The sequence below is a fragment of the Hibiscus syriacus genome, unplaced genomic scaffold, assembly GCF_006381635.1.
Source record: "Hibiscus syriacus cultivar Baekdansim isolate YM2019G1 unplaced genomic scaffold, ASM638163v2 tig00110283_pilon, whole genome shotgun sequence".
NCBI classification, from domain to species: domain Eukaryota; kingdom Viridiplantae; phylum Streptophyta; class Magnoliopsida; order Malvales; family Malvaceae; genus Hibiscus; species Hibiscus syriacus.
The window spans coordinates 528,658-556,158 of NW_024062661.1; the positions used below are offsets into that span (position 1 = coordinate 528,658).

A 27,501-nucleotide genomic window follows, 5' to 3' on the forward strand; every position below is an offset into this window, starting at 1 on the left:
AGAGTCTATACATGTTGTTTTCGATGATAATCCCCTTCCGAGGAAGGATTCTTCTATTAATGATGATGTAGGTATTGTACAAGCAAATGACGTTAGACATGACATTGGAGAATCATCATCAAAGGAAGAAACAAAAGATGAGGAAACTCATGATCCCCTTAAGAATCCAACCAGTGAAGAAAGGGAAGTATATTTTCCAAGAGAGTACAACTATGTCAAGGATGGTGAAATTATAGGTGATCCATCAAAAGGGGTAACTACTCGATCTTCTCTTAGAAATATCTGTAATTATGTTGCATTTATTTCATGCATAGAGCCTAAGAACATCAAAGAAGCATTAAAAGATGAACATTGGATTATGGCTATGCAAGAAGAATTAAATCAATTTGAGAGAAGTAAAGTATGGACATTAGTTGAAAGGCCTAGTAATCAATCTACTGTAGGTACTAGATGGGTTTTTAGAAATAAACTTGATGAAAGTGGTAATATAGTGAGGAACAAGGCTAGACTTGTTGCTCAAGGCTATACTCAAGAAGAGGGCATAGACTATGATGAAACATACGCCCCCGTAGCTAGGATGGAAGCAATTAGAATGTTATTAGCATTTGCATGTTTCAATGAATTTAAATTATATCAAATGGATGTTAAAATTGCATTTTTAAATGGTTTTATAAAAGAAGAAGTGTACGTGGAACAACCTCCAGGTTTTGAAGATTCAAATTTTCCGGATCATGTTTTAAAATTGACAAAAGCTCTTTATGGTTTAAAACAAGCTCCTAGAGCTTGGTATGAAAGATTGTCAAATTTTTTAATTGAAAAAGGTTTTTTAAAAGGAAAGGTTGACACTACATTGTTTTTAAAGAGAAAAGGTAAAGATTTATTAGTAGTTCAAATTTACGTTGATGATATAATATTTGGATCTACTAATGATGTTCTTTGCCAAGAATTTTCTAAGCTAATGCAAAGTGAGTTTGAGATGAGCATGATGGGGGAGCTCTCATTTTTCTTGGGACTCCAAATCAAGCAAAGAAAAGATGGCGTCTTCATTAATCAAGCTAAGTACGTCAAAGATATGCTCAAGAAGTTTGGACTGGAAAATGGGAAACCTCATAACACCCCAATGAGCTCTTCAACAAAGCTTGACTTAGATGAAGGAGGTAAATGTGTAGATGTTAAATTATATAGGTCAATGATTGGCTCTTTGCTTTATCTAACCGCAAGTAGACCGTATATTATGTTTAGTGTTTGCTTGTGTGCTAGGTTTCAATCATGTCCTAAAGAATCACATTTACTAGCTGTTAAGAGAATCTTTAGATACCTTAAGGACACTCCTAGTTTAGGACTTTGGTATCCTAGAGACTCTAGCTTTAGCTTGCATGCCTTTTCTGATGCGGATTATGGAGGATGCAAATTAGATAGGAAAAGCACCTCCGGTACTTGCCAATTCCTTGGAAATATGTTGATTTCTTGGTTTTCAAAGAAATAAAATTGTGTGGCATTATCTACCACTGAAGCGGAATACATTTCAGCCGGTAGTTGTTGTGCACAAGTTTTATGGATGAAACAACAACTTTTTTATTATGGAATCGAAGTAGGTACCATTCCTATCAAGTATGATAATACTAGTGCTATTTGTCTCACTAAAAATCCCATCCAACACTCTAGAACTAAGCACATTGAAATAAGACATCACTTCATTAGAGACCATGTCACTAAGGAAGATGTAGTTCTAGAATATGTTGATACTTTGCATCAATTAGCAGATATCTTTACAAAACCCTTAGACAAGGAAAGGTTTTGGACACTTAGAAGAGAATTAGGTTTAACTAACCTATCTTCACTTAGTGGTTAAAATAATTTAGCACTTTTAAATGCTTATAATAATAATTTTTGATTGCATTCTTGCTATTAGTTAGGGGGAGTTTATGATTCTTAGTGAAAATTAATTTTATGTTCAAATAATGTTTAAAGATTAATTTAATTGTTTGAACATAATTATTTTTCAATATATGAGTTGCCTATACCACTAGAAAAGATTAATTTAGCATTTTATGTGCTTAAAAGTCGGATTTTAGCATTTTGGTGCAAAGGGAATCGATCCCCCCATGAGGGAACCGATTCCCCCTTTGAAGGGGAATCGATTCCCCCCACAGGGGAATCGATACCCCCCTGGGGTTCTGTTAAATCGGGCAGAACAACCCCAAAAACCCCAAAACCCTCCTTTTCCTCTTCTTCCGCCGTTCTTCACCTCTAAATTTCTCAAATCTCCATTTTTGCCTCAAATCAACGATATTAATCGGAATTTGCTTCAAATATCATCTTCTAAATCTGTTGGAATCATTAAAATCGTGCAAACAACATCAAAATCCCCTCAATCTTCATCTTTCAAGGTAAATTTTTCTAAACTCTCTATTACATTGATTTTGAACATAGGATTAGTTTTAATTAGTTCTAGGTTAAAATAGTGATCGGGCATTGATTGTTTAGTGATTAAAAACTAGATGTTACAACTAACTTCATCAAAAACACAAGAATTTTCCAAAAATTTTTTAATTTTCGAAATAAAAAAAATGTTAATTTTCAAATTATTGTGTTTTGATTAAATTATGTTGTTGTTATGAAAACTATACATATATTGTTTCTCAAAACCATATTTTTCAAAAGTTTTTCAAACACTTTGCCCATTAGGATTGATTTAGCGAACCTTGAAATATTGAGGACTCAATTGAGTTTTGGGATTAATTGAATTGCATACATTTGTTTTTAAAATTGCAGGTTATCAATTCTATTCCGATTTCCTAAACCATGTCCAATCCTAAACGTGCTAGGTCTTCATCTAGTCGTTCACACCGACAACCAAATCCACCTCCAAATCCTCCACCTATTCCAATTTCTAATCCTAATCCTATTGATCCTAATTTGACTATCCAAAATTCGTGTTTCAATCATCCTGGTCCTAGAAACCATCGTTTTTGGTATTATCAATATTTCGACTCTTACAAAATCTGGGAAGAACGTATTCCTTCTCGTCAAGCTATGTTAGCTATCAATTTTAAATATCTTCCTCTTTTACAAGAGTGGAAATTTGATAAACTCTTTGACCTTGAACCCATCGTTTACCATCAACTTGTTCGTATTTTCTATTCTAATGCCGTTTGTGTTAAAGACCAAACTGAAACCGAAACCATAGGAATTCGTTCCTACCTTCTAGGACAATTCTTATATATTGACTCGGCTTACATAGCCAATAAATTCGGATTAGACAATGAAGGGATTTCAAATGAAAAACAAGTTTTAGGATCTCGTTATAAAAGAAGGGATAGTGCAAGTGTTCTAGACCTTCATGAACGTTTTCTTCATCTAATGATTTCTTGGTGGTTTCGACCATCTGGAGGTCGTTATTCTACTCTTAGAGCCTTAGATCTTTGGTGGTTACATTGTTTCGAAAATAATATTAAAATCAACCTACCTCAGATTATTTTTGCTGAAATTGTTGAAACCGTAAATCTTGTTCCTAATAAAAAAAACTTTGTTCATCTCTTGTTTACGGTTGTATTTTGAGTAATCTGTTTTCCAAAGCTGGGCTTAGAGTCAGTCTAGATGCCGTTTTTCCTCTTAAGAAACAAATTAACCTTCTATCCTTAACAAGAGCGGGATGGATTAAGGATAAGGAAACCGGGGAATGGGTTCGATCTTCTGCAACTACTCCGGGAGCTAGTTCTTCACGAGCTCCACCCGAAGCTGACGAAGATCTCGAGCTTGAGCAACTAATGCGAGACATCGATGAAGCTGAAGCTGAACCTAAGAAGGCCGAGGAGCAGCCCGAAGAGCAAGCACAACAATCGACTCAAATGCCTCCATATTTTCAATCTTTTATGGAGACATTTGATTACCGATATGCGACCATGGATTCGCGCTTTATTTCTATAGAGTCCCACTTATCCACAATGGGAGCTCAACAATTAGAAATTCTTCGAGAAATGCGTGCAAATAATGAAGCAACCAACGCACGTATTAATGACCTCACTAACGAAATGGCCGCTATGCTAGCTCATTTTCCTCCTCCCGATCCTCCTATGGATGTTTGATTTTATGTTTTAATTTGTTTTCCAAACTTATTGTTTTAACATTTTGAATATTTTGGGATGTTTGAATTTGAGTATTGTGAATTTGTTTGGATTTGTTTGGATGGTTTAAACTTATATGTTTGGTGTGATTTATTTATTATTGCATCATTTACATCATTATTAGCAATATGACCAATTTTGCCATATCACATTATTTATGAATATTGATTACGGAACTAATGGCTAACGGTTCTCTTGATTGTGATCTTAGCAGCTTAATTGGCTTAATATTTTTCACATTTATTTGAATCTTTTTTGATTTAACAAAAAGGGGGAGAAGTGTGTTTTAAGTGTGTTTTTAAAATGATAAATGGGAGAAGTGTTAAAGTAAGGGGGAGTAATTTCAAAACTTGATTTCAAAATCTTAAAATTACTAAAATGTTTTGTTATATCAAAAAGGGGGAGATTGTTGAAAACATTTTGATATTTCGATATAACAAATTAAGTTAAATGAATTTTAAGATTTTCCAAAATGATTTTCTAAGTATATTCGATATAATTATTCAAATATCAAAACATTACTCAAAATATTTCAAAAATCATTTTTAATCCTTACTTAAGTGTAAAATTAAGTTTTAATCTTAAAACAATTTCAAAATAATCTTTCAAAGTATTTCGAACCATTTCAAAGCCAAAAATTCCAGATTGCTCAGAGGGAACCGATTCCCCCCCAAGGGGGTACCGATTCCCCCCTGAATGGTTTGGCTCCGAGATTTCCAGAATGCTCAGAGGGAACCGATTCCCCCATAGGGGGTACCGATTCCCCCTTGTTCAAACGGTCGAAATATTTGAATTTTACACTTAGGGAACCGATTCCCCATAGGGGGTACCGATTCCCCCCACGCTCCAAACTGTTTTATTAATTGTTTCACACTAAAACGACTATATGATCTTCACTAATCATCCCCAACGTTCAGAAGAGATTCAAGGTGTATATAAACAAGTTCTGAAGCCCTTGATCAACAAGAAATCATAGAGAAACAAGAGAGAAAGCTTCAAACACCAAGTTTGTGCAAATCAAGCCAATTTTCCTTTCAATATTCATTTTGCTTTCAAGAACACCATTTGTGCTCATTTGTAATTATCTTTAAGTGTTCTTTTCTTGTTCTAGAATTGTGCAAACATCTTACCTTGTGAGGTTTTCTTGTAAGTTTGCAAATTTGTAATCTTCTCTTTGGGAAAAAGAGTGTTCTCAAGAGTTGGGGTATACTCTTGAGGGATTTTGTAAGGTTATCTCTTTGGCCTCAAAAGAAAGAACAAATTAGTAAATTTGTTGGAAAATCCTTAGTGTGGATAGCTAAGGTAGTGGACGTAGACTTTGTTTGAGAAAGTCGAACCACTGTAAATCGTTGTGCAATTACTTTCAATTTTTCTGCAAAAGCTTCCACGAAATTTTTAATTGCCAATTCACCCCCCTCTTGGCCGATTCCGTCGATCGATTAACTCAACACAGTGGATGATATCCTAGCCTCATTGTCGTCTGTTTTGGGGAGCCTTCAAAAGCTTCGTCGAAGATTAAAACTTCTCCGTTTGTTTTCGTCGATTGGGGGTGATTTTAAAGTTGGTTCGCTTCCCCGCCTCTGCCTTGAAGGTCCACAACTCCATCCGACCAAAACCCAGCCGAGTTTGTCCCTCACCACCGCTGTCTCCGCCGATCGTCGATTGGGTGAGTTCTCGGTTTATTTTGGGTTGATAATGAGTAAATCAAGTGTGTAGATGAATCGGGACTGAACGACCGTCTAAAACGACCTCTGTCACCATTGCACGTGCCGCCACTCGCCGACAGTATGTGTGGGGATCCTTTGTCGGCCTAGAAAGCTTCTAGAACTGATACAGTCAGCCCGAACTGGTTTGAATCGGGTCTGTTGACCCGACCAAGTCAACCCGAATGAGTCAACTTGTTGACTTTGACCGCTGACTTTGACCAAAAAGTCAATTTTTTTTAAAATATCATATTTTGTGTTTTTCGATATCCTGAGTCTGAATTTGAAGTTTGTTTTACCAAATTTGCACTTGGTAAGCTGTTTTTTCAGTGATTTATCTTCGGAATCAAATTTGGTTTTTTGATTAAGTTTATTTTCTGATGTAAAATTGTTTGTTATGTATCCGAGGAATTATTGGACATTGAATTAAAGTTTGAGGGCGATCGAATGGAGTTAAATGGTCGATCGATATGGCACGAAAACAGAGGTAATACTCCATTACCTTTTGTATGTTTTTTGAAATTCATTGATAAATGGTAAATGCGTGAATAGAAATGATTGTTCCATAAGATGTATTTAACTATCATCGTACTCAGACGAAAATTGGAATAAAGATATAACATTATATAAGACTCAGACGGCTCGAAAAAGAGAAATTGGTAGACCGATCGGAAACAAATCTAAGTTTAGTGATTTAATCAATAAAACAATCAATCTCAGAACTCGTAAATTATGATTAATCTAGTTATATGTTGGGAATTATTTGGATAATAAATTACCAAAAATAGCCCTATGGGGTAAAATTACGAAAATACCTTAGTACTGTAAAAGACTAAGACTTCCATGATGGTGAAGAATAACCTAGAAAGGACAAACTTGACCAATTTCATAAAAAGTGCATATTGTTTGGATTTAAAGGAATTATCGAAATATCCTCGAGCTATAAAATAACCTCGATTGTTCAAATGACCAAAATAACTTGAACTCTTAAGGAACTATAATGTTTTGAAGCCTAATTTATTTGGGAGTAATGTCACTGACAGAATTGAATAAAATGACGATAATAAGCTTAAAATGTGAAAATGACTATGAATGGCTATGATAAGGTAGTAATCCACTTGAACCTTGGAATCATCGATTTAGAATTTCGAAGTTATAATGGAATGCCCTTAAAGTGTAAAATGACCCAAAGAATGTCTAAGCACTGGAATAACTAAATACCCTCAAGCTTTGAAATTAATAAATCAACATTGAATACCAAATGACCTAGAATTTCTATTTTCTAAGATAACACCCGGAGACTGAATTATCGAAGGTATTTTACTCGTCTGAATTTATTGAAATGACTAAATTATATGACCAAGTTGAACTAAATGGAAGAATTGTATGTATCCAAAATTCGAAAATGATTGAATTACTCTAGTAATTCTGAGGTAATCGGGACAAATTAACTACCAAATGACCTAAGTACCTTCAAAGATATAGAATTAAGTGAACGACTCAGACAAGTTTGGAAACATTGATGAACTTATATATTGTACCGCTCTCAAGGGTTACAACCTCGAATCAAACATGTCGACATTTATTGATATAGTTGCAATACAAAAAATAAATAAATACCATTGAAATACCTATTCGTCTCCTCAAGAACTGATCACGGATGATTATGATATTGATCATATCAACTGGTGCAGTCAATAATAAGAAGTGAATAATAATAATAATGAAGTAGCACAGTCCGAATGATTAACAAATATTGCAGAGTTGGGATCGTTGGTTCAGTTGGACTCAAAATACTGATAATTCAATACATAATCCTGAATACCCTTGATTGTTTCAGTAATGGATTACTCTTAGTAAATTTGGATCTAGAATTATTCTGATATAAAGGTTTATGAACACCTTCTTGAATGCACCTGAATAAAAAAGGTTCTTAAGGTATTAATTTTAATGGTATAATAGATCTGTTAGTAACTGATTCCTTTCAATATGACATCGTTCCTGGAATCCGATCAAATTGCATAAGTTTCATGTTTCCATTCCTGATAACTGTCGAGTGCCTATAAAAAATACTTGGATCCTCTAGTGTGTTCCTCGTGTACTACATAACTATCTTATATGTTTTGAAATATGTTTCATCAAAATTTTTGATTTACTGGCTTATTAACCATGGCTACATGGTATGTGTTCACTGATTATGGGTTTCATTGAAATATATGATTGCTCCTGATTTAAAGAATCATGGAATTTACTAATTTATAAATTATGGTTTTCTGTTTTCATTGGTTACTATTTGAACTGTTTTATTGGGACATTATCTGGGTAGGTTGGAGGTTCAGCTCTGATCAAGCTGGTAAATCCTTAAGGAACTAAGGTGACCCTTAGGTAGGCTCTGAGGCCCTGAGAAACTTTCTTGGGTAGGCTCTCCCTTAGGTTAATCATGGGACTATATATGGTGTACGGATGGAGGGCAGTTATATGTTTATTTTATTGTCGCGCTTACGAAATTTTACTAGATCACGATCCAGATATTATGGTTTACGGTTAAAACTGATTTTTACTGGATTTTTATATGGGTAGTATTTTGGAGTACGGAGGTTCAACCCTGATCCAGATGGTAAATCCTTACGGACCTAAGACGGCCATTGGGTAGGCTCCGAGGCCCCGAGATCTTTCTTGGGTAGGCCCTACGGCCCCGAGATCATTCTTGGGTAGGCGCCGAGTAACTTTCTTGGGTAGGCTCTCGGGCCCCAAAACATTCCCTTAGGGTGGCTCCCTTTGTTGTGTGCTTAGGATAAACCCTTATGGATGCAGTTATGGGGAACTGCATAACGTTATTCGGTTGGAGGGTTTCACTATGGTTTTGAAAACATGTTTTAAACAGTTATTGTTTTAAAAAAGTTTATATCTTTTCACTGGTTTTGGTTGGAACTCACTAGACACATTATTCTGATCTCCTGAACCTGGTTCTCTGAATTCTTCCTCTGAAATAAAATTTTCATGACTGTTACTCGAAGAAATATCAGTGGAATCGCAGCTCATTCTGAAAACCTGTATAAGTCTGAGTCAACAAGGAAATTTTTTTTATTTCCATTTATCTGCATGTCCTATAGCATCACTTTGTAGTATTGTATTACTGATCTTCCCAAAACTCACTCTTTGTCTCTCTATTTCAGCTTTAAAGAATCAAACCAGGGTAGCTATCAACATCAGTAAAGGAGTTCAACCGGCGTTGCTTACAGAGTACGGTGCATGTGATTAGGGGGCTTGTAGGTTGTATTTTGTTATATATATATATATATATATATATATATATATATATATATATATATATATATATATAGTCTGAAATCTGTTTTATTTCTGAATATTATAAAATTTTACTTTTGTATTTATAAATTATTTTATGATTTTAAGTTTTTTAACAAAAAAAATTAATTTTTCTTAGATTTTTTTTGCAGTGGGTGTCTCCGGTGGCCTTAATGTGACACCTTGGATCGGATCAGGTTACCCGTATCGGTATGTGGGTGTTACATTTATAGTTAGCTTACTTTATCACCATTGAGTTATTGTTATTATTATTATTATTATTATTTGTAGACACTCATTTTCGTCAGTATTTTTTATTATATATATATATATATATATATTATATAGTTTGAAGTCATTTTGAATATATATATATATATATATATATATATATATATATATGATATATATAGTTTTTAAAATATTTTGAAAACTTATATAATATATAGTTTTTAAAACATTTTTGAAAATAAATATATAATATATAGTTTTTAAAACATTTTGAAAACTTATATAATATATAGTTTTTTAAAACCATTTTGAAAACTTATATAATATATAGTTTTTTAAAAACATTTTGAAAACTTATATAATATATAGTTTTGAAATCATTTTCAAAACTTATATAATATACAGTTTAAAAAAAGCATTTTGAAAATATATATAATATATGGTTTTTAAAATATTTTGAAAACTATATAATATATACTTTGAAAACTTTTTAAAAAATATATATATATACAATATATAGTTTTGAATTTCTTTATATATATATTATTATTTTTATTTGTTTATTATTAATTCTTTTTTTCTTTTTTTTCCAGGTTTAGGTCCAGAGTTAGGGTCCAAAGCGATCCAACAGTAGCCCAATCGGGTTTGGGCTTGATCAAGCCTAATTCCATATTAGGGTTTTACATCCAGTTTCAGTCAAGACGTTGCTCAGAGGGAGCCCAACGATCAAAGCACAAAACGATCGGCCAATGCGTCCGGCCGAAGATCCCGGGACTGACCCGTCTTGAGATTCCAGCCAGTCAACAACAAACCCCCAAACGAGGGGAACCATCCCCCGCTAAAAATGGAAACAACCCTATCGGGGTTGTATAAATATCATCTAGTATCATCGAGAGACAACAACCATCAACAAGATCGAACCAACAGTGAGAGAACCAACACAAAATCATCAACAAAGCCAACAAACTGCCATAAATCGAAACCACGTCAACAACAAAGGCAATCAAAACATCGAAACCAACAAGCAAACCACCAGGAAAAATACCCACATACAACAACACAAAGGAAACAAACAAAGCAGCAAAAATATCATAAAAAAGAGCGCATCTCCCAACCGAAGAAACCACCGGAAAAGTGAGAGGTCACCGGAAAAGTGAGAGGTCGCCGAAAAAGGTAAAACCCGAAAGGGTTTTCGTTAGATCTACGGTGATTTAAGGGGATTTTTAGGATTCAGATTATGGTGTTGTATTATTGGTGTTAAGGGCTTTCGAAGGGTAGGTTTTGTTGGTATCCGGCCACCGTGGGCGATGGCTGAAGTGTTCTCTAGGCGGCGGTCGTCGGTGGGGCTCCATCGAAGAAGATGGTCGGGGATGGGGTGAGTGGAGAGGATTTGAGTGATGGGCTTTTGTTTTTTTTTTCTGGTTTTGTTATAAATGAAGGAGAATGGGGTTTATTTTGGGTTTTATAATAACTCGTCAGACCGACCCACGCGCGACCCGACCCGAACAAGGGTCCGCGCGTTTTCAATTGGCAAAAGGGTAAATTACAAATCAGTTCCCCTTTTTATTTTAGAAACTTCTTTTGCGCCCCATATTTAATTGTAATATGGATTCTCTTTTAAATTGGTCACCGATTTATCTGTTATTTAAATCAATCCCTCATTAATTAAATTCACGGTTTAATCTACTTTTTTTATCTCTTTATTTTAGGTTTTTATTTTATTTTTATCTCTTTTCTTTTTTTAAATTTTTTTAAATATTTTTTTATTTAGCTATTTTTTAAATTTCTTTTTTATCTAGTTTTTTTCATCAATTTCTTTTTCCTCTTCTCAACTTAACCTTTTATTTATTTATTTATTTATTTTATTAATATTTATTTTTAATTTTTAATTTTTAATTTTTAATTTTTATTTTTACACTTTGATTTAGTATTTTATTATTATTTTATTCCTTTTTTATGTTTTTATTTACTTAACATTTATCTTTTATCTAACATTTTTTTTACCTTTTTTAGAAGAATTTCAACCAATCAAAGGTAAGTAATTTGAACCGAATGTTTTAAATTTAAATTTAAATTTAAATTTTCGTAATTAAAGACAACCGACAAATGAATTAGTACTGAAAGGGCAGTTCAAGGGTGCTAATCATTCCTTAACCGTAACTGACTCCCGAACCCGACACATTTATGGTAAAATGCATATAAGGTAAGATGGTGTCCGATCTACCTAAATATTTTAAAAAGTGATCGGTGACGACTCTAACTCATTATTTCAAGTCGAAGCCCAATTCCGGGCCCAACCGAAAGACGGTTGCGATATTATTATTATTATTATTATTATTATTATTATTATTATTATTATTACTTCTACGTTTTGACCCGCAAAACCAAAAATGTTGGGGAAACAATTATGAGAGAATTGTTTTCTTACAAGAGGGTTATATCAAAAAGAAAAAGAAAAACTTCACATGTGAATAACCTGGTGCACTATGCCATTTAGCAACTGCTCAGCTTCACTCTCATTTTGAATTGAATTTCTATTCGAATATTTTTTTTTGGGTATAATTTAAATATATATTTGTTTGACTTATTTTAATTTATAAATTAAAAATCATAATTGGTTGAAATGAAATGAAATGAAATGAAATTTTATCTAATTTTCAAATATATATATTAAGATTAGCTATGCATTTTAGTTTGTTATATAATGCTATTTATGAATTTTAATTTTGTATACCTATATACATAAAATTTTATTTGATTTAAATTTAGAATATTAATATTATATTTGACGTTATATCATTTTATATTATCATATTGTATATAAAAACAGTCTTGTTTATCCAAAATGAATATATATATATATATATATATATATATATATATATATTAAAATGTATTCAATTGAAGAAAAAATTAAAATTAAAATTAAAATTATGTATATAATTGACTCGAAATTCAAAACCAAAACTTAATACATATAATTATATCAAATCAAGAGTCATGTGTAAATTTAAGTTTTATCTCTAATATTTATAGTATAAAATAATGTATTTTGAAAATACTTTAAAAAGACAATTTTTAATTCAATTAACTATAACATTTGTCTTTTTATATAACTTATAAATTAAAAATACTTTTCTTTTTTGGTAAATAATGAATTAGACATACTTTTTTTCATTAATAAATCAAAAATACTATACGCTTAAATATATTTGAATGTACCTATTCCTATGTAAATCAACAACATTAAATCAATTTAAGATTCAATTCATATATCACCTGATTTTTATAACCATGATTTTCATTTCCTCTCGTTCCAATATCTTATTTTCAGCAATTAAATTATTTTTTTATAAATAAAATGTATTGAAAAATTATTTTTTTTATAAAGCTTAGTTAATGAATAATAAGTAAAAAAACAATTATAGTTAATGTGGGAATTTAAAAAAAATGGTATGGAGTGATCTCAAAGTAGTATTTACACAAAATTTTCATAAACTATTGATATCACACATACATCATTCAGACGTAATTATTCGAATTCATAACCTCTCCATAAATAATCTTGATCCATTTTTTTTAAAAAAAGGTCAATGACATAATCATATGGATGCATTAAGGTTTTTCTAACTTTAATAATATAATTGACCGATTTCATAATATATTAACAATTTTTTTAAAAAAAATTTGATAAATATAATATCAATTTTTTATTTATAGTTTAAATATTTTTTCTTATAAAATACTAATTTAGATTTGAAGATCACTACATCGCATAAATTGTTGGATTCGATTATGAATTAAGATTATAACTCATCCAAAAATCGAATCTCACATTGAATTGGAATCAACCTCTTGTGGGCAATTTGCTAGGTAAAGTCCAAAACGCGGTGTGTAAACTGAGGAATAAATTTGAATGAAATATGAAGAGCGGAGTCCCCATTTTTCTACGTTATTTCATTGTCTACTTTTCCCAATTTATGGCATCTCATAATTAATGACATTCCCACTCCTTTATTCGTTTCGTCGTCTGGCTGTGGAATTTCACGCTTACCCAATTAGAATACTTGGGGGAGTTGAGTTCTTTTTAGATAAATGAATTCAACATGACGAATCCAATCTTTTATACATATTTTATAAATATAATTATTTGAAATTAAATTTTTTTAGAGATAATAATATTTTTTTACCTCTGAGGTGGATTGATAAGTTCATTTGTTGGATGCAACTGTTTAAACTCAAAACTTTTAAAAAAAATAATATTTTTTTACCACTTAGTCCGCTTGATAAGTTCGTAAATTCATTTTTGATCTCTAACTTTGGGTTTCAACTTTTAATTGAACTTTGGGTTTCAACTTTTAAGTTAAGTTTATTCCACTAAATTTGATTATACTCTTAGATCGTATCAGCCTACAAAAAAGTTAAGAATCTATATTATATTATTCATTAAATTTTACTGTATTAATATTATGAGTCAATTTGATATCAGTTCAATTCAAAAGTAGTCAATATATTTTCATTTATCAAGAATTATAAATATTATTTTAAAGATGTTATTATCTTTTCATATTTATACAAATATCTACATACAATAACTAAAATTCATTACTTGAAATTTAAATATGTTAATATAAATATTCTATCATTCCACCTCATTTACTATTGTAATAGTGTTTACAAATAATAATTATTTTACAATTTTCTTATGTATATTATTAAAGTGTCTAACTTTGGTCGAGTTTAGACTTAACATGTAAAAATAGAATGTATCACTAAAATTTGATAAAACATTTTTTTACACATTAGGTCTAAATTATATATGCAATAGGTGTTATGTTTGAAATTTGATCCGCATGTTTTAAATATTACACATCAAATTTAAGTTGAAATTTAGTGCCCAAGCCAATTGCTAGATCAAAGGATCTAACTGGGATATGAGTGATAGCTTGAGGACTAAATTAAAATATTTTAAAACTTGAGGACTAGTTTAGAATATAGTTATAATTTGGGGATATTCAAGGTAATTAACTCTTAAAAAATCTTGTCTTATTGCAAAAAATAGGTATTATTCACACATATTTATGCGTCTAAAAACTAATAATTTTAAAGTGATATTGGTTTTTAAGTCACTTAAGTTAGTGACTGTATGAGTTAACCGTCCTTAGGATTGGCCATCGGTGCAATTGTAAGTGGCCTGACTTGGTCCCTTCCATATCTAATTTCTTGAGAGGTTTAACCTTCTCAAGTTAAGCTCTTTGTTTGGATTTGGAAGGTTTTTCCTGTCTGAGTTCTAGTCGTCTTGCTCAGTCGTTGTCCAACCTCCTATCAACATGTTATTGGCCCCAAAATTTTGCCCTAGATGTCCCCTAGCGGATGGTACCATAGGGCAAGGAAGATTAAAGCAAACCATCACTTTTTGGATCAAGTTCTCAAGGGTTCGCCATTATCTTTGCTATTTCAGATTGAATAAGATTACCTTATCCCTTTTTTATTTTGGCTCGTTAAGAACCGAATCAAGTCCATTCGAGTAGAGTATTTTCCGAGTCTTGACCGAGTCAATTTCGAATAGCTCATGGTCTGTCTCGCCTCATTTACGGCTCTAATTGTTTCATCGATAGCCCTAGAAACCTAGCTGAACCCCTCCAAAGTCTACTTACCTTGTATAGAAACCCACTGAATGGGCATGTATTGAGGCCTAAATTCCTCTCTTCTAACAATAGGCCTTGGCCCTTTAGAGCAACCCAAAATTGATCGTAGCCTGCCATTCAACATGTTATCAATCACCTAATAGGTATGCATCCAAGCCCAACTGTAGTATGTCCATCCCACTTACCAAATCTAATTGTACTTATGCCTAACTTATCTGCGCAATCCTTACCGCCTAAACTGAAACCGTATCAATCAGGTCATGCCCTGAACTCATTCGACCTAGTTGTATATAGTCCTAGTAACCAATCCCCATTCCAATGATCATGACTTGGTTGACCCAAAATCAACTGTTGTTGGACCGTATTTTTTTGGTTGACCCAAAACAGTTATCTCGATTTCCTGGGCAGCGAAAAGGTAGTCTAATCTGGCTGTGTGTTTCACTTAAGGCTGTGGAAGACTAAAAAGATAAATTTTCATATATATTGGTTTTTTTTAATATTTACAATAACTATATTACTATATTTCCATTTTTTTAAAAATGGTAAAGTAAAATTTCTGTGATTTAAAAATCAATATAAGAATCAATAAAAATTGTTCCCCCCATAAAAATTGGGACTAGTTACAATTTACAATTCCATTTAAGATTCAAGAAGAGGTTGAATTTTTCCAAATTTGAATCAAATCCTGAGCAAGAACATTCTCTCTGTTAAACAGAACAGATCGGTGGCCAGCATCAGGGATGTTATTAACTTCAACTTCTGGGAATTTGATCTTCATTTTGTCCCCACAATCTGGTGGAACAGATTTGTCTCGGGTTCCCATAAAGACATGCACTTTTTTCCTTAATTTCATCAGAATCTCAAGGTTTTTGTCCATCTGTTTCACTCCCCTGTATAGCACATTGTGTGTTGTGTGCCACCCTGAATGATGGGTTATCTTTATCATATCCGAAAACATGAAATTCACATCCCTAACACATCAAAAACACATCTTTCTCATTAATATTTCTTGCTATATAGAAAATAAGAAAGAAAAAAAGTTGATGAGATAATTTTGAGCAATTTACCTTGCACCAGTGAGTCGCTTAATTAGCGATTCCCAAGTGCGATGGTTTCTGCAGAGAATGAAACATACGGATCTGCTCAAGTGTTCATACCATGTCATCACCGACGAAAGAAACGTTTCCGGCGGCCACAATCTCTTTGGTGTTAGACTATTTAGCACTATGAACTCCACTCCATCCTTTGAAGGAAAGTACGGCTGAAACCATATTCGAAACAAATAATTTAGAATTTAACATAATAGGTGGAAACTGATAAAAGAAAATGACATTGTGTTTATAATGCTTACAGGGGCTACAAGGGTGATGGATTTTACGGATTTAGAGTGCTTTGCAGCTAAGGCCAATGCAATGATGGAACCCATGGAATGAGCGACCAAATGGAAAGAATTTAATCCGAACTGAGACAATACAGATTTCTCAATCCATTCCACATGATCTTTTAATGTGTATAAATTGTCCCTTGGCTTTGGGCTTCTTCCATGTCCCAATAGGTCAACTGCAAACATGTTGTACTTATTAGCCTTTTCGGATTCAGACAGCTTCGGAAAAAGAGTTTTTGTCCAAAACGATGAAGAACTGAGAATCCCATGTATGAATATCACGTTTTCACTTGAATTTGTATTTGCGTTTTCCTTGGAATCTTCTCCCATTGCTGCCACATAGTAATTGAAGTAAAAAATGTTAGTTTAACACCTTAAAAAAAATTATGTTTTCGTCCTTTCGTCCATCCCTGGTGTAATTACATACCTTTTGAAGAAGACTGTTTCACCACAACATGAAGCTTGGGATCATCGACCTTCATCCAGGAGATGCAAGAATCACATCCACATTCAGACCATCTATCTCCCAATCTATGAATACCAAGTTTCTTTTTGTTGTTAAAATCACAATAGGCTGCTTCAAAACCTTTGTTTTTGTTCAGTAACTTCTCCACAAACTCGATCAAATCAATCATTTCTTTTAGCTTCTTTTGCCTCCCATGCAAAGTCTCAGAAATCCCATTTTCCTCATCGTCATTGATGGTCTCACTCTTGTTCTTGCTTCTGCAATAACATGGAGGTGCCTCACCTTCCAACAACAGATCAAGGTATTTGTAAACCACACAGAAAACGGAATCGAGAAAGTCGAGATATGAAAATACAAGGAAATTTGGAGCTGAGATTAGGTTTTTGGTGCAGTTTCTCGTCCATTTTCTTAGGAAAAATGAGCTGGAAAGTGGAAGAGAAGTGTTCATGTTCGCAACAACCATGGTTGACAAAAAAGCTAAATTACAACGTTAAGGCTTAAAGGCCTTAGCTTGGGATAGGAAGCGCTTTTATACTCAAATCTGGATTTGTAAATTGTTATATTTCATAAATGATTATAGAAATTAATTTTATTAAATTTATGGTTATTTTGAAAATTAGAAAAGATGGAAGAGATTGTGAAGAAATTAAATAAATAAAAAAACAGAAGGAATTTATATGAAACATGCTACAACTAAAACTAGAAGTAAAATAATGGTTTGCATACTGCATTAAAGATAAAATATTAACAAAGAATATTGGCATGTGAGCCATACATTATAAGAAATTAATTTGGCATTAATTTAAAATCCACGTTGAATGAGAGAAATATTGAACACTATAAATTGGGTAAATTTTAAAATTTCTCAATAATAATAATAATAATAATAATAATTTACCAATTTCATTAATTCATTTTTTTCATTTCCATTGCAATTATATCTAAATAATTGTTTGAAAATAAGTAATTAATGTCTAGTTTATACTTTGATAAATTCTTAACTTAATTTCATTTATTTTTTGTCTGAAATAGAGGTTTATCTTTTATTCAAAACTAAAATAAGAGTGCAAACAATTTCTGAAGATACATTTAAATTGGAACATTATTACTATTTTTTTCCTTTTTCATAATGAAAAGCGTGGAGATCTTTCGAAACTTGAAACAAAAATCTGATCTAATTAATCGTTGGCATATATCAAACTAACTAATTTTAAAAATAAATAAATAAATTTTAATAATAACGTATTGGGATCTTTTGTCTAAAGGATCAAAAGAATCATGTTACATCCACATGTTGGGTTGGTCAATGTTGATACGTCTATCTTTTGTTCAAGAAATTGAAAATTTATCAACCTAATTTAATTTTTAATATATATTTAAACAACTCATTATTCAGCATGGAAAACACATTTATGCTAAAAACTCATTTAAAAAATAACACAATATTAAGATTTTGAGTTTTATACGTTTTTATAAATAATTAAGTTTAATGGGGAGATTAAAGCTTATATATATATAAGGGGTTGTTTGCTTCGAAGAACATACCATTACCGGAGGGAATAATACTTTTCGGAATAACATTCTAACATGTGGTTTGCCATCATTCCCTTTTGGCGGTAATAACTTGTTATCAATCGTTGTACTTTTTGTTTAAAACGGTGAGAATATCATTCCCTTTTGGCGGTAATAACTTGTTATCAATCGTTGTACTTTTTGTTTAAAACGGTGAGAATATCATTCCCCAAATTCTTAGTTCTTTGACAATTCTTGATATTTTATATAAGATTACCCATGAAACAATGAGTTGTTTTTAGTAATTTACTTAAAATTATATACATAATAATAATATACAAAAAGTTTGATTTAATAAAAATATTAATAAAATTAGATAATTAAACTTGTTATATAGTATTTTATATTTTTAGTAATTAATATATTAATTGTTTATAATTTTATGAGTTAGAATAATAGAACTATTTCAAAATGATATTTTTTGTGCAGAATTATACCGGCATAAATATATTTTATTTTTTATTATGGTTCTAAAATTATTTCAATACTTATTACAAAATAATACAAAGCATATAAAATAAAAAATGTAAAAAAAACTATATCAAATTTCTATTTTATTTTGAGTATTTATTGTATATTTGTTATGTATATTTGTTTGATTCAAGTTTTATTTATCCATAGTACCTTTATTGTAAACTAAAGGGGTGCTGTGATGTGAGAAGATCTTGAACTACATTATGATGCTTACTTGTTTTTGTTTTGTCGATGCATATATGTTGTTCATGACTACACTTTTTAGCATGCTCATATGATGAATTCATGTAGTATAGTAGAGTTATTTGTATGACACTGAGAATGATAACGTTTGGAATGTGTTTTCATTCTAAGGTTCATAGGTGAACATTCGAGGAGCTTATCATCGGGTTCAAGATACTATATAGACCGAACTATTAGAGTATGTCTTGAGTATTATTAGTGGATATGTACTATTTGGTGACCTTATGTGTATTCGAGTCGTAGCTCTATGTTGATATACTTGATATTATTTTGAGATGTACTATTGGTATTTATTATGTTTTAAACACGTGAATTTGATTATGATTATCATGGTTATGGTTATTCATATTGGATTATTGATTTTGAAAAAATGATTAATCACTTCAGTGATTCTATATGACACTCTAATTCTTCGGGTTTAGGTTGGATTAGATTAAGGTGTTATAGTTTTCATTTAACCTTGTAGTTCATGATATTTAGAGTGCTCCTATTGAACTCACTGAGCTTTTGAAGCTCACTTCGTGTTTGTTGATATTTTACAGATACTATTTGATTCATTAACGCCAGAGTTGGTTTGCATTTCGGTTCGAGCAAGACAAAAACAAATTGGGTGTAATAAGGCTTACGTTGAACTTTAAAATAACAATGTGGGCTCATTAAGACACTCTGACGTTACTTTGTTGTTTTTGCATTAAGTTTGGGAATTTCTAAAAATTTGGTTGTTTGTTATTGTCTTGCAATAATTTTTAGTATTTAGAACGTGTTAAACATTGAATTGGCGATGCTGAAGATTATAGTTAAAGTAGGTCATAGTTGTTTAAAACGGAAGTGTGATAACTAGTAGACGATGCATTTGTTATTTATTCCTGGAAATTGATTTTAATAGTCATTACTACGTATTTGTCCATTTGAGGCATATGAAAGAGTTGAATGCCTAATTTGGATGTGTTATAATTTTAAAATCCATGATTTGGTGTAATTTAGTAATTATACTAAAATTGGCAGAAAAAAAAAAAGAAACATTCATTGGCATCTTTAACGGTTCATTTTAATTTTTTAACATTTTTATTATGTTAGAATCATGTTATGAGCATGTTAAGAGCAAGTTTAATATTTTACAATTTGATCCTTTTGATCTAGACCTAGCAAACTTGATATGAACCCAATTATTATGAATCAATTTGCCTAACCTGATACGCAATTTAGACCCAAGCATAATAATTTAAACTTGATCCAAAATTTGAAAAAATCAAACCAAACCAAAGTCAACCTAAATTTTAGTTGGAACGATATGTACCCATATTCAATTTGAGTCATATACTGAGAGTTTTGGAGATACACCGAATTTTGGGATACATGTGATATCATTTACTTGTACTCTTTGAATTCTTTATGTTTATGGCGGGATTATTGTTCATCTCGCCAATTGAGGTAAATAAAGCCGACCCACGTTAAATCTCGTCTTTTATTTTATATTGATATCGTTTTAGTTATTTTTCTACTTCCATATTCCTAACAAGTACAATGCACCCATTCCCTGCCAAACGAAACAAGAAAGATAACAAACACTTCCCTTTCGCATTGCTACACGTCCAACTAAGCTCCAAACTCCAATCCATGACGGACCTAGACAGATTACAAGCTCCCAAAACCCACTCCCAAATGCCTTTTGAGTAAGCACACTAAAAAGGGAAATGATCTCGAGTTTCCAACAGATTCGGACATAACAAACACTTTCCATTAAAACTCCACCCAAAAGAGATGAGGCGATTTTTCGTTGGGAGTCTATCCAACACCGCCATCCAAGTGATTACGGAATTTCTTGTTATATGGCTTGAGTGCCATACCAACCAATTTCAAGGGATTTTCTCCCCTTACACCAGCATGGCACTCCAAATAGTAGCCACCGAAGCAGCAGGTCCAATAAGACCACTTACAACCGCAGCAACTTTCAACCGCAATTGTAGCAGGCGCGTACACAAGCAGCTGGGCCGAATGGACCCTTAAGCCTAAACTAAGCCCATTGAAAGAGCGAAGATTTTGGTTGTTTTTAACCACTTGATAGATTCAAGAGTATTTCATTCTTTAAATTCAAGTAGTGTTTGTTAGTTTTCTATAAATGACCAATATTTATGCTGACAAGTATACGGCTAAACTCATTGGATACTTTTTTAATGGACTGAAGAGGAATGAAATGTTGACCTACTTTGACAAAAAAAAAATCAAGCACCTAAAACCAAAAAACAAAAAACACTTATTTTTCAAATAATCCTAATAATAATAACTAAAATCCAGCTTCAATCTCAAGATAAGTTTCTTCTGCCATTGTTAGAAGTTCAAACCAAGTAAAGAAAAATGTTGAAACGGTACACCTTTCTGGCGAAAAAGTCCTATTCTTCTCTAATGAATAGAATTGCTACAAACAGCATGATGAGATGTTTCAAAAAAATGTATCATATAAAAATGCAAAGTTGCGTTTATTACCTTAGTTACTATCAGTTTCTTTTTTTTCCAGACCCGAATTAACATCCGGAATATTTCTACGATGCTGTTGAGATGCCAACCTCCTCTCCAGCGGTGTTTTCCGCTTGCTTACGACAAACCTATTAACCCCTTTCCTCATTGGCATTATGGACGGGAAATCCTCGTCGGGGATCTGGCTGAGCTCAGAAATGTCCTTTATCTGAGCAACACGGCGAAACCACCTCTCTGCTTTGGCATCCTCCGACATGTCCAAAGGATCTGGTTCCTTCACTGCTGAACCTTCCAAACTCTTTCCACTCCAAGTACTCCTAACATTCTGATACCCAGACTGTGGGGTTGAACTTCCCGGCAAATCTGTCACCTGTTTCCTACTGTCACTACTACTCGTTTGGGGATTGAGAGAATTTTGGTTTGAATATCCACTAGTCTGTGCCGGATAAGTTGCGTCTCTCCTCATCTCACTTGAGTTTCCTCCAGAAGGTTTCAAGATCCAGCTTTGCATCTGTTGATTTTGCATTGGCTGCATATCATCTGTAACAGACATCTCGGATAATTTATCTGAAGGCTGCCCTGGTGTCACAGAGGTTGAAGTTTCATCAGTTGCTTTTGCACTAGAATCTGTTCCATTTGTCTGCGGTTTATCCTTCTTAGCAAAGTAGTCAGGTGGGAAGGGGACAAAGGGAACATAATTGGTATTGCTAGCTTGCTCGGTTTCCACACGCCTCTTGTAAGTTGGAGAAGTCGGAGAACGGTCTTTCTTTCTGCTGAAAACAAATTTGTTCTCTCCTTTGCGCATGGGCATGATTTTGGGGAAGTCCTCATCAGGAATTGCAGTGTCAAGATCGGTAACATTATGGAGCTCTGCAACCTTCTTCAACCATCCCTCAGATTTTTCAGCTTGTTCTACCTCTTTATCGATGCTTTCTTTCTCAGAATGTTGCTGAATTCGTAGACACTTCTGCAAATCCTCACTCCCAGAAACAGCATCCACTTGTCCAACTGTGTTTGAAACATCAGTGTTGTGTTCATTCGATACATCTTTTCGACTATCCTGTATCTCCAAATTTTCAGGTTTCTTCGCAAACATATCTGCTGGTAATGGTACAAAAGGAACGTAATTAGACTTGGTTCCTCTAGGATGACCATCCTGCATTGTAGTAGACACAGGAGCATTTTCCGCTCCAGTATTGATGCTAGCTTCATTAGATCCCAAAGTGCTGGAAGAACGACCAAGAACCTCATCTAAACTCCGATTAACTTGGGCATCCAAGGTTTTATTTACTTCCCCAGTCTGATAATTGTTACGATCAGGAATGCCATCATTATCCATGTTCCTACGGTACTGAGCATCAGCCAACCTCCTCTCCAGAGGAGATTTCCTTGTACTCACAACGAATCTATTAACACCTCTCCTCAAAGGCATGATTTCTGGGAAATCTTCATCTGCTATGGCAGAGCTCATATCTGTCCCGTCAAGCTGAGAAACCTTACTAAACCATCGTTGCGCCTTCTCTTCATTGGCAGCTAAGCGCCTATCAAGATCAACCTTATTTGAAGTCTCATTGATGGATGCTAAAGCTGGTCTCGAGTACGTATTACCAAGTGAGATCTGTCCTGGACGTTTGCAATCACACCTCAAGCATACTGTATTCCTCCCATAATTAAAGAAATCACATCTGTAAAAAAAAGGTGAATACATTAAAATTACAATATTAATTCCCAAAAAGAAAAGAGAGTAAAAAGAAATGCTCACTGGGGACACTCCCACTCTCCACCAGTCAATTGCCGCTTGGGCCGTGCTTCCTCGCACTCGAGGCATTTCACGTTTCTTGCAAAGTTCATAAAATTACATCTGCACAAAGAATGAAATATTATGCCGCCATAACTCTTTAGCACCATTCAATCATAGGTAACATGGAGCACATGCGATTGTTTACAAATATGTATAGTAACTGATATCCTTAATATCACTATTCCAAAAAAACACTCCAATACAGGATTGGATCTAATCAGACGGATCCAATACAGGATTGGATATAATCAGAAGGACACGATTCTTTCAACAACAAAAAAAGCACCCGCTAAGTATAGTCTCCGCTAATTGTTTCATTAAGAAAAGATTTCTACAGATGTATTGGCCGTGAAGTTTCAAGAATGCACATATGCTCGGTGCTTGTATAGAAGAGTAGAAAGTATATAATCATTGGCTTCTTTGACGATGACAAAAAAGGGAAATAACACTAGACTACCTATGCAGATGATAAAAAAAGACCTACCTAGGGCAAATCCAGTCACCTCTTTTCATTTCAATATTTGGTCCAAAAGACCTTGCCATTTGTCCATTTTTCTCATGTTCGGAGTAGTTTGAAACTGGCAGACTGTCACTCAGTTTTGCCAACTCGCCCAGCAAATGACGGACAGAAGATTCAACAAGCTCTGTGTTGTAGAGACTGGTTCTATCCAACGAAGAGGTAACATTGCTTGCATAACTCAATAAAAACCTCATTAAATCAACAGTGTTTGCTTTATCAACATCTGCAACCTAAAAACTGAATAATATTTAGTAACATAGCACATACTAGTTTCAAAGCTCTGAATTCAACAGCATCAGTGATGGAAAAAGGGACTTCATTTTTACTTAATCTCAAAAAGAACATATACAACCACACAAGATTCATACTTATAAACACTTAGTGGAGGCCCTACTATGAAAGAATCATCCTATGGGAACTATTTCACATACAAATTAGAATACAAGATTAACAGACTAAAACCCTTCATTTCTAACATAGAAATATAGAATTAACAATGATCAACAACCAAAACCCTAGAATTTTAGATACTTTGGTTTAAAAGGAAGTTTGAACTTTGAATAACAAGAATTTTTGTGAAGACCCTCTGTTCTAGTACCCATATATATACCACTAAACAAAATCAACGGTACTTACATTGCTTTCACCGCTATTTAGGAAAACCAACAACCTTCTTGCGGACTCCTCCCCATCCTTGAACAAGAAAGGCTTCCCGTTTTGCACCACCACCTCAATCTCCTTCCTCGAAAGCAATCTGATCATAAAACCCATTGCAAAAGGAGGGGGGATACTTAAAAAATGACGAAACCGACATGATGTAAGCAAAATTTTGATTTGAACTTTCACTATTGGTACCTTAGAAGGTCCGTTTTATCACGCGCGAAAGCCAAGCAGGCATTCAGCACAACTAGAAACTCATATGGGAACTGGGAAGCATCCGCCGCAAGCTCATCGGAGGTATGATGGGAATTGAAGTAGCCAGCGGCCGAGATGTTGTTAAGAAGAGCGGAGAATTCGGGCCATGAATGATTGGGAGGGGCCAAAAAGGAGGAACTGGCGAAATTTGAGGCGGCGGTTTGGTAGTGGAAATGGCGTGGTGAAAGCCTGGGAAGAAACAAGGACGTGTATTTTTTGTTTTCAGTGATGGGTAGCAAAGGACGGGGTGGCGGAAAGTGATGTCGGCGGAAGAAGGATAGCCGCATGCGATGGCGTGTGAGGCGGAGGAGGGAGGAGATGGGGCGGTGGTGATGCAGGAGGAGAGGGGAAGAGGGAGAAAGGACCATTAGGAACCTACCGCTGCTGCCCCTCTTTATATTCTTTTATTATACACAAGTTGGCATTAGGGATAGAAGTTGTGATGAAAAAGGCGGGAGTGGTGGCTGTGAGCCTAGTACAGCGGGAGTGGTGGCTGTGAGCGGAATACAGCGGAAATGAGTTGTCGGGCAAAACCCTTGAAACCTATAATCAGGGTTTGGGTGGTGAACGAAGAAGAGGGTATTATCTTCTGGCATCCTGGCGTCTGGCTATGAAGCAAATACTAAAGATTTTTTTTTCTTTGTCCTGATTCTAGAAAAATTTATTAATATTTAAAAAATGATTAATATAAAAAAGAGTAAAGTATAATAATGGTCACTGAACTTTTCTAAAACTTTCATTTAGATCCCCTAACTTTTAAAACTTTCAATACAATCCTCTAACATTTAGTCCGTTTGTAATATGGTCCACGACCGTTAAATGCCGTTAGTACGTTTGCAATATGATCACTGAATTTTTTAGGCGCTTGCATTTAGGTCCCCCAACTTTTAAAACTTGCAACACAATCTTTAATTTCATTCTAAACCCCAAATTCCTTTTTAATCTCAAATTTCCTTTTTTGTTTCTCTCTTCTCATTTCCAGCGTAACTTTTCAGTTGGGGATGCATGAGAAATTTTAATTTAACTTTGAATTATGTGGTGGTGTTAACTTGAATAAGGGTGAGAAGACCCGACCAAGGGACTATCGGGACCAGGGTTTCAAATCGCGGTCGCGTTTTCAATTATTTCGGATTTACCGTGATTGCGGCCGTCGCGGGCGCTATTACGTCTGTTGCAGACGCTATTGCGACCGTCGCGGGTAACTCGGACGGCGGCGAAACTACTACATCACGGCCGAAATCAGGGTCGCAGACCGTTTTTTAAAACCCTGATCGGGACCATCAACGATTCAAGGTGTAATGTTAGATACAAGTCATCTCAGGTGATGCATAGAAGTTAGATGAAATGATTATGAGAAAAAAAATGAGGTTAGAAATGCAGAGTTGACAAATACTACTAAGATGAACTAAGTATCATTGTTGAAAGTCACCCACAAAGCTAGAATTATTTTGTATAAATGACATAATAATTTCTTTGTTTAATCCTTGTGGTTAAAGATTTTCCAACAGATGATCAAATATAATGAAATCCCAAACAACACATTCAACTCTCAGTCTCTTTCGCTCACATACACTCTCGTTGGTTTTTGTTCTTCAATTTTCCACTATGTAAAATTGTAAACTCAAGCAGTGCTCTGTCTTTCAGCTTTTTATTTACAAAGAAAAAATGGAGGAAGAATTGCTGGAACGCAACACCGATTGCGTTTATTTCTTAGCATCTCCCCTCACTTGCAATAAGGTATTTATTTTCTCTTTTGGGCTATATGGAAGTAACCTTTTTCTCTTTCGTACTTTTCCATTTTCAGCTCGCATTGTGTGTGTTTTTGTTGAAATTTTTATGTTTAAGGAGTCAAGGATCTGGATATTCAATGTTTGTTTTGAACCAAAACCATCTAATTTTCTTTCCTTATTCTTAATCAAAACTTTTAGTACTCTTTATGAAAGATATTCAGTACATTAGAATATAAACGAAAGAGGGTCCTAGGCTAAATTTTTTTGATCTTCTTGTTTGGTTTTTCTTTAAATCAGAGAATTGGTTATGAGTATCGACATAGTGAAATCGCCAGGCTTAGTCCGAGAGATTGCTGGTACTAGTTTACTGGAATTGTATTGATCTGACCTGTGGTTTTCGGCGTCCTGTAAGCTCGTATTCTTTTTAATAAGTTCATGTTGATTATGGGACTGATATATTGTGAACGAATTGGATTTTTTTATATGTTTTTAAATTTTATAGTTGAATTTGTATTGAATTATAGCTTTAGAAGACAATTCTGCATGCATGCAACTCGAAAGGCATCATGTCAGGGTAGTTTATTTAGAGCAGCTACTTGATATATTGCCCGGTCATTGCACATTTGCACCTTCGTTTATGGCATATATATGTTTGTTGCAGTGTCCTCTATGTTTTACAATGTCTTTTATTGGTGATATGCCATGAATTTACAATAATTATGGGGTCCTATGATTTTAGTTCCGCTATATGTTTTAGATTATCATCATGTTTGGCTATTGAGGAACATTAAACATGGAGCATTAGAAGCAATTATAAGTTAAAAGGGTAGGCCATTATGCATTTGCAACTGGTCATGTTGTATTTGGCATCTAATGTCTATCTTAAACAACTCATTTGACGCC

The 27,501-nt window shown here is 33.6% G+C and overlaps 2 protein-coding genes across 2 annotated transcripts; both read right to left on the minus strand.

Moving 5' to 3' along the window:
* Positions 1-15,621: 15,621 nt before the first annotated feature.
* Positions 15,622-17,331, minus strand: LOC120116075 (probable lysophospholipase BODYGUARD 4). Its single transcript, XM_039136630.1, has 4 exons — positions 16,830-17,331; positions 16,370-16,734; positions 16,086-16,279; positions 15,622-15,989 (listed from the first exon to the last, which is right to left on the minus strand). Exons 1-4 carry the CDS (start codon positions 17,329-17,331, stop codon positions 15,665-15,667), a joined length of 1,386 nt encoding a protein of 461 aa, XP_038992561.1. The 3' UTR covers positions 15,622-15,664.
* A 4,227-nt stretch (positions 17,332-21,558) lies between these two features.
* LOC120116146 (zinc finger protein VAR3, chloroplastic-like) lies at positions 21,559-25,444 on the minus strand. Its single transcript, XM_039136700.1, has 6 exons — positions 24,809-25,444; positions 24,590-24,707; positions 23,918-24,183; positions 23,395-23,493; positions 22,959-23,317; positions 21,559-22,838 (listed from the first exon to the last, which is right to left on the minus strand). Exons 1-6 carry the CDS (start codon positions 25,234-25,236, stop codon positions 21,643-21,645), a joined length of 2,466 nt encoding a protein of 821 aa, XP_038992631.1. The 5' UTR covers positions 25,237-25,444; the 3' UTR covers positions 21,559-21,642.
* Between the last annotated feature and the right edge of the window lie 2,057 nt (positions 25,445-27,501).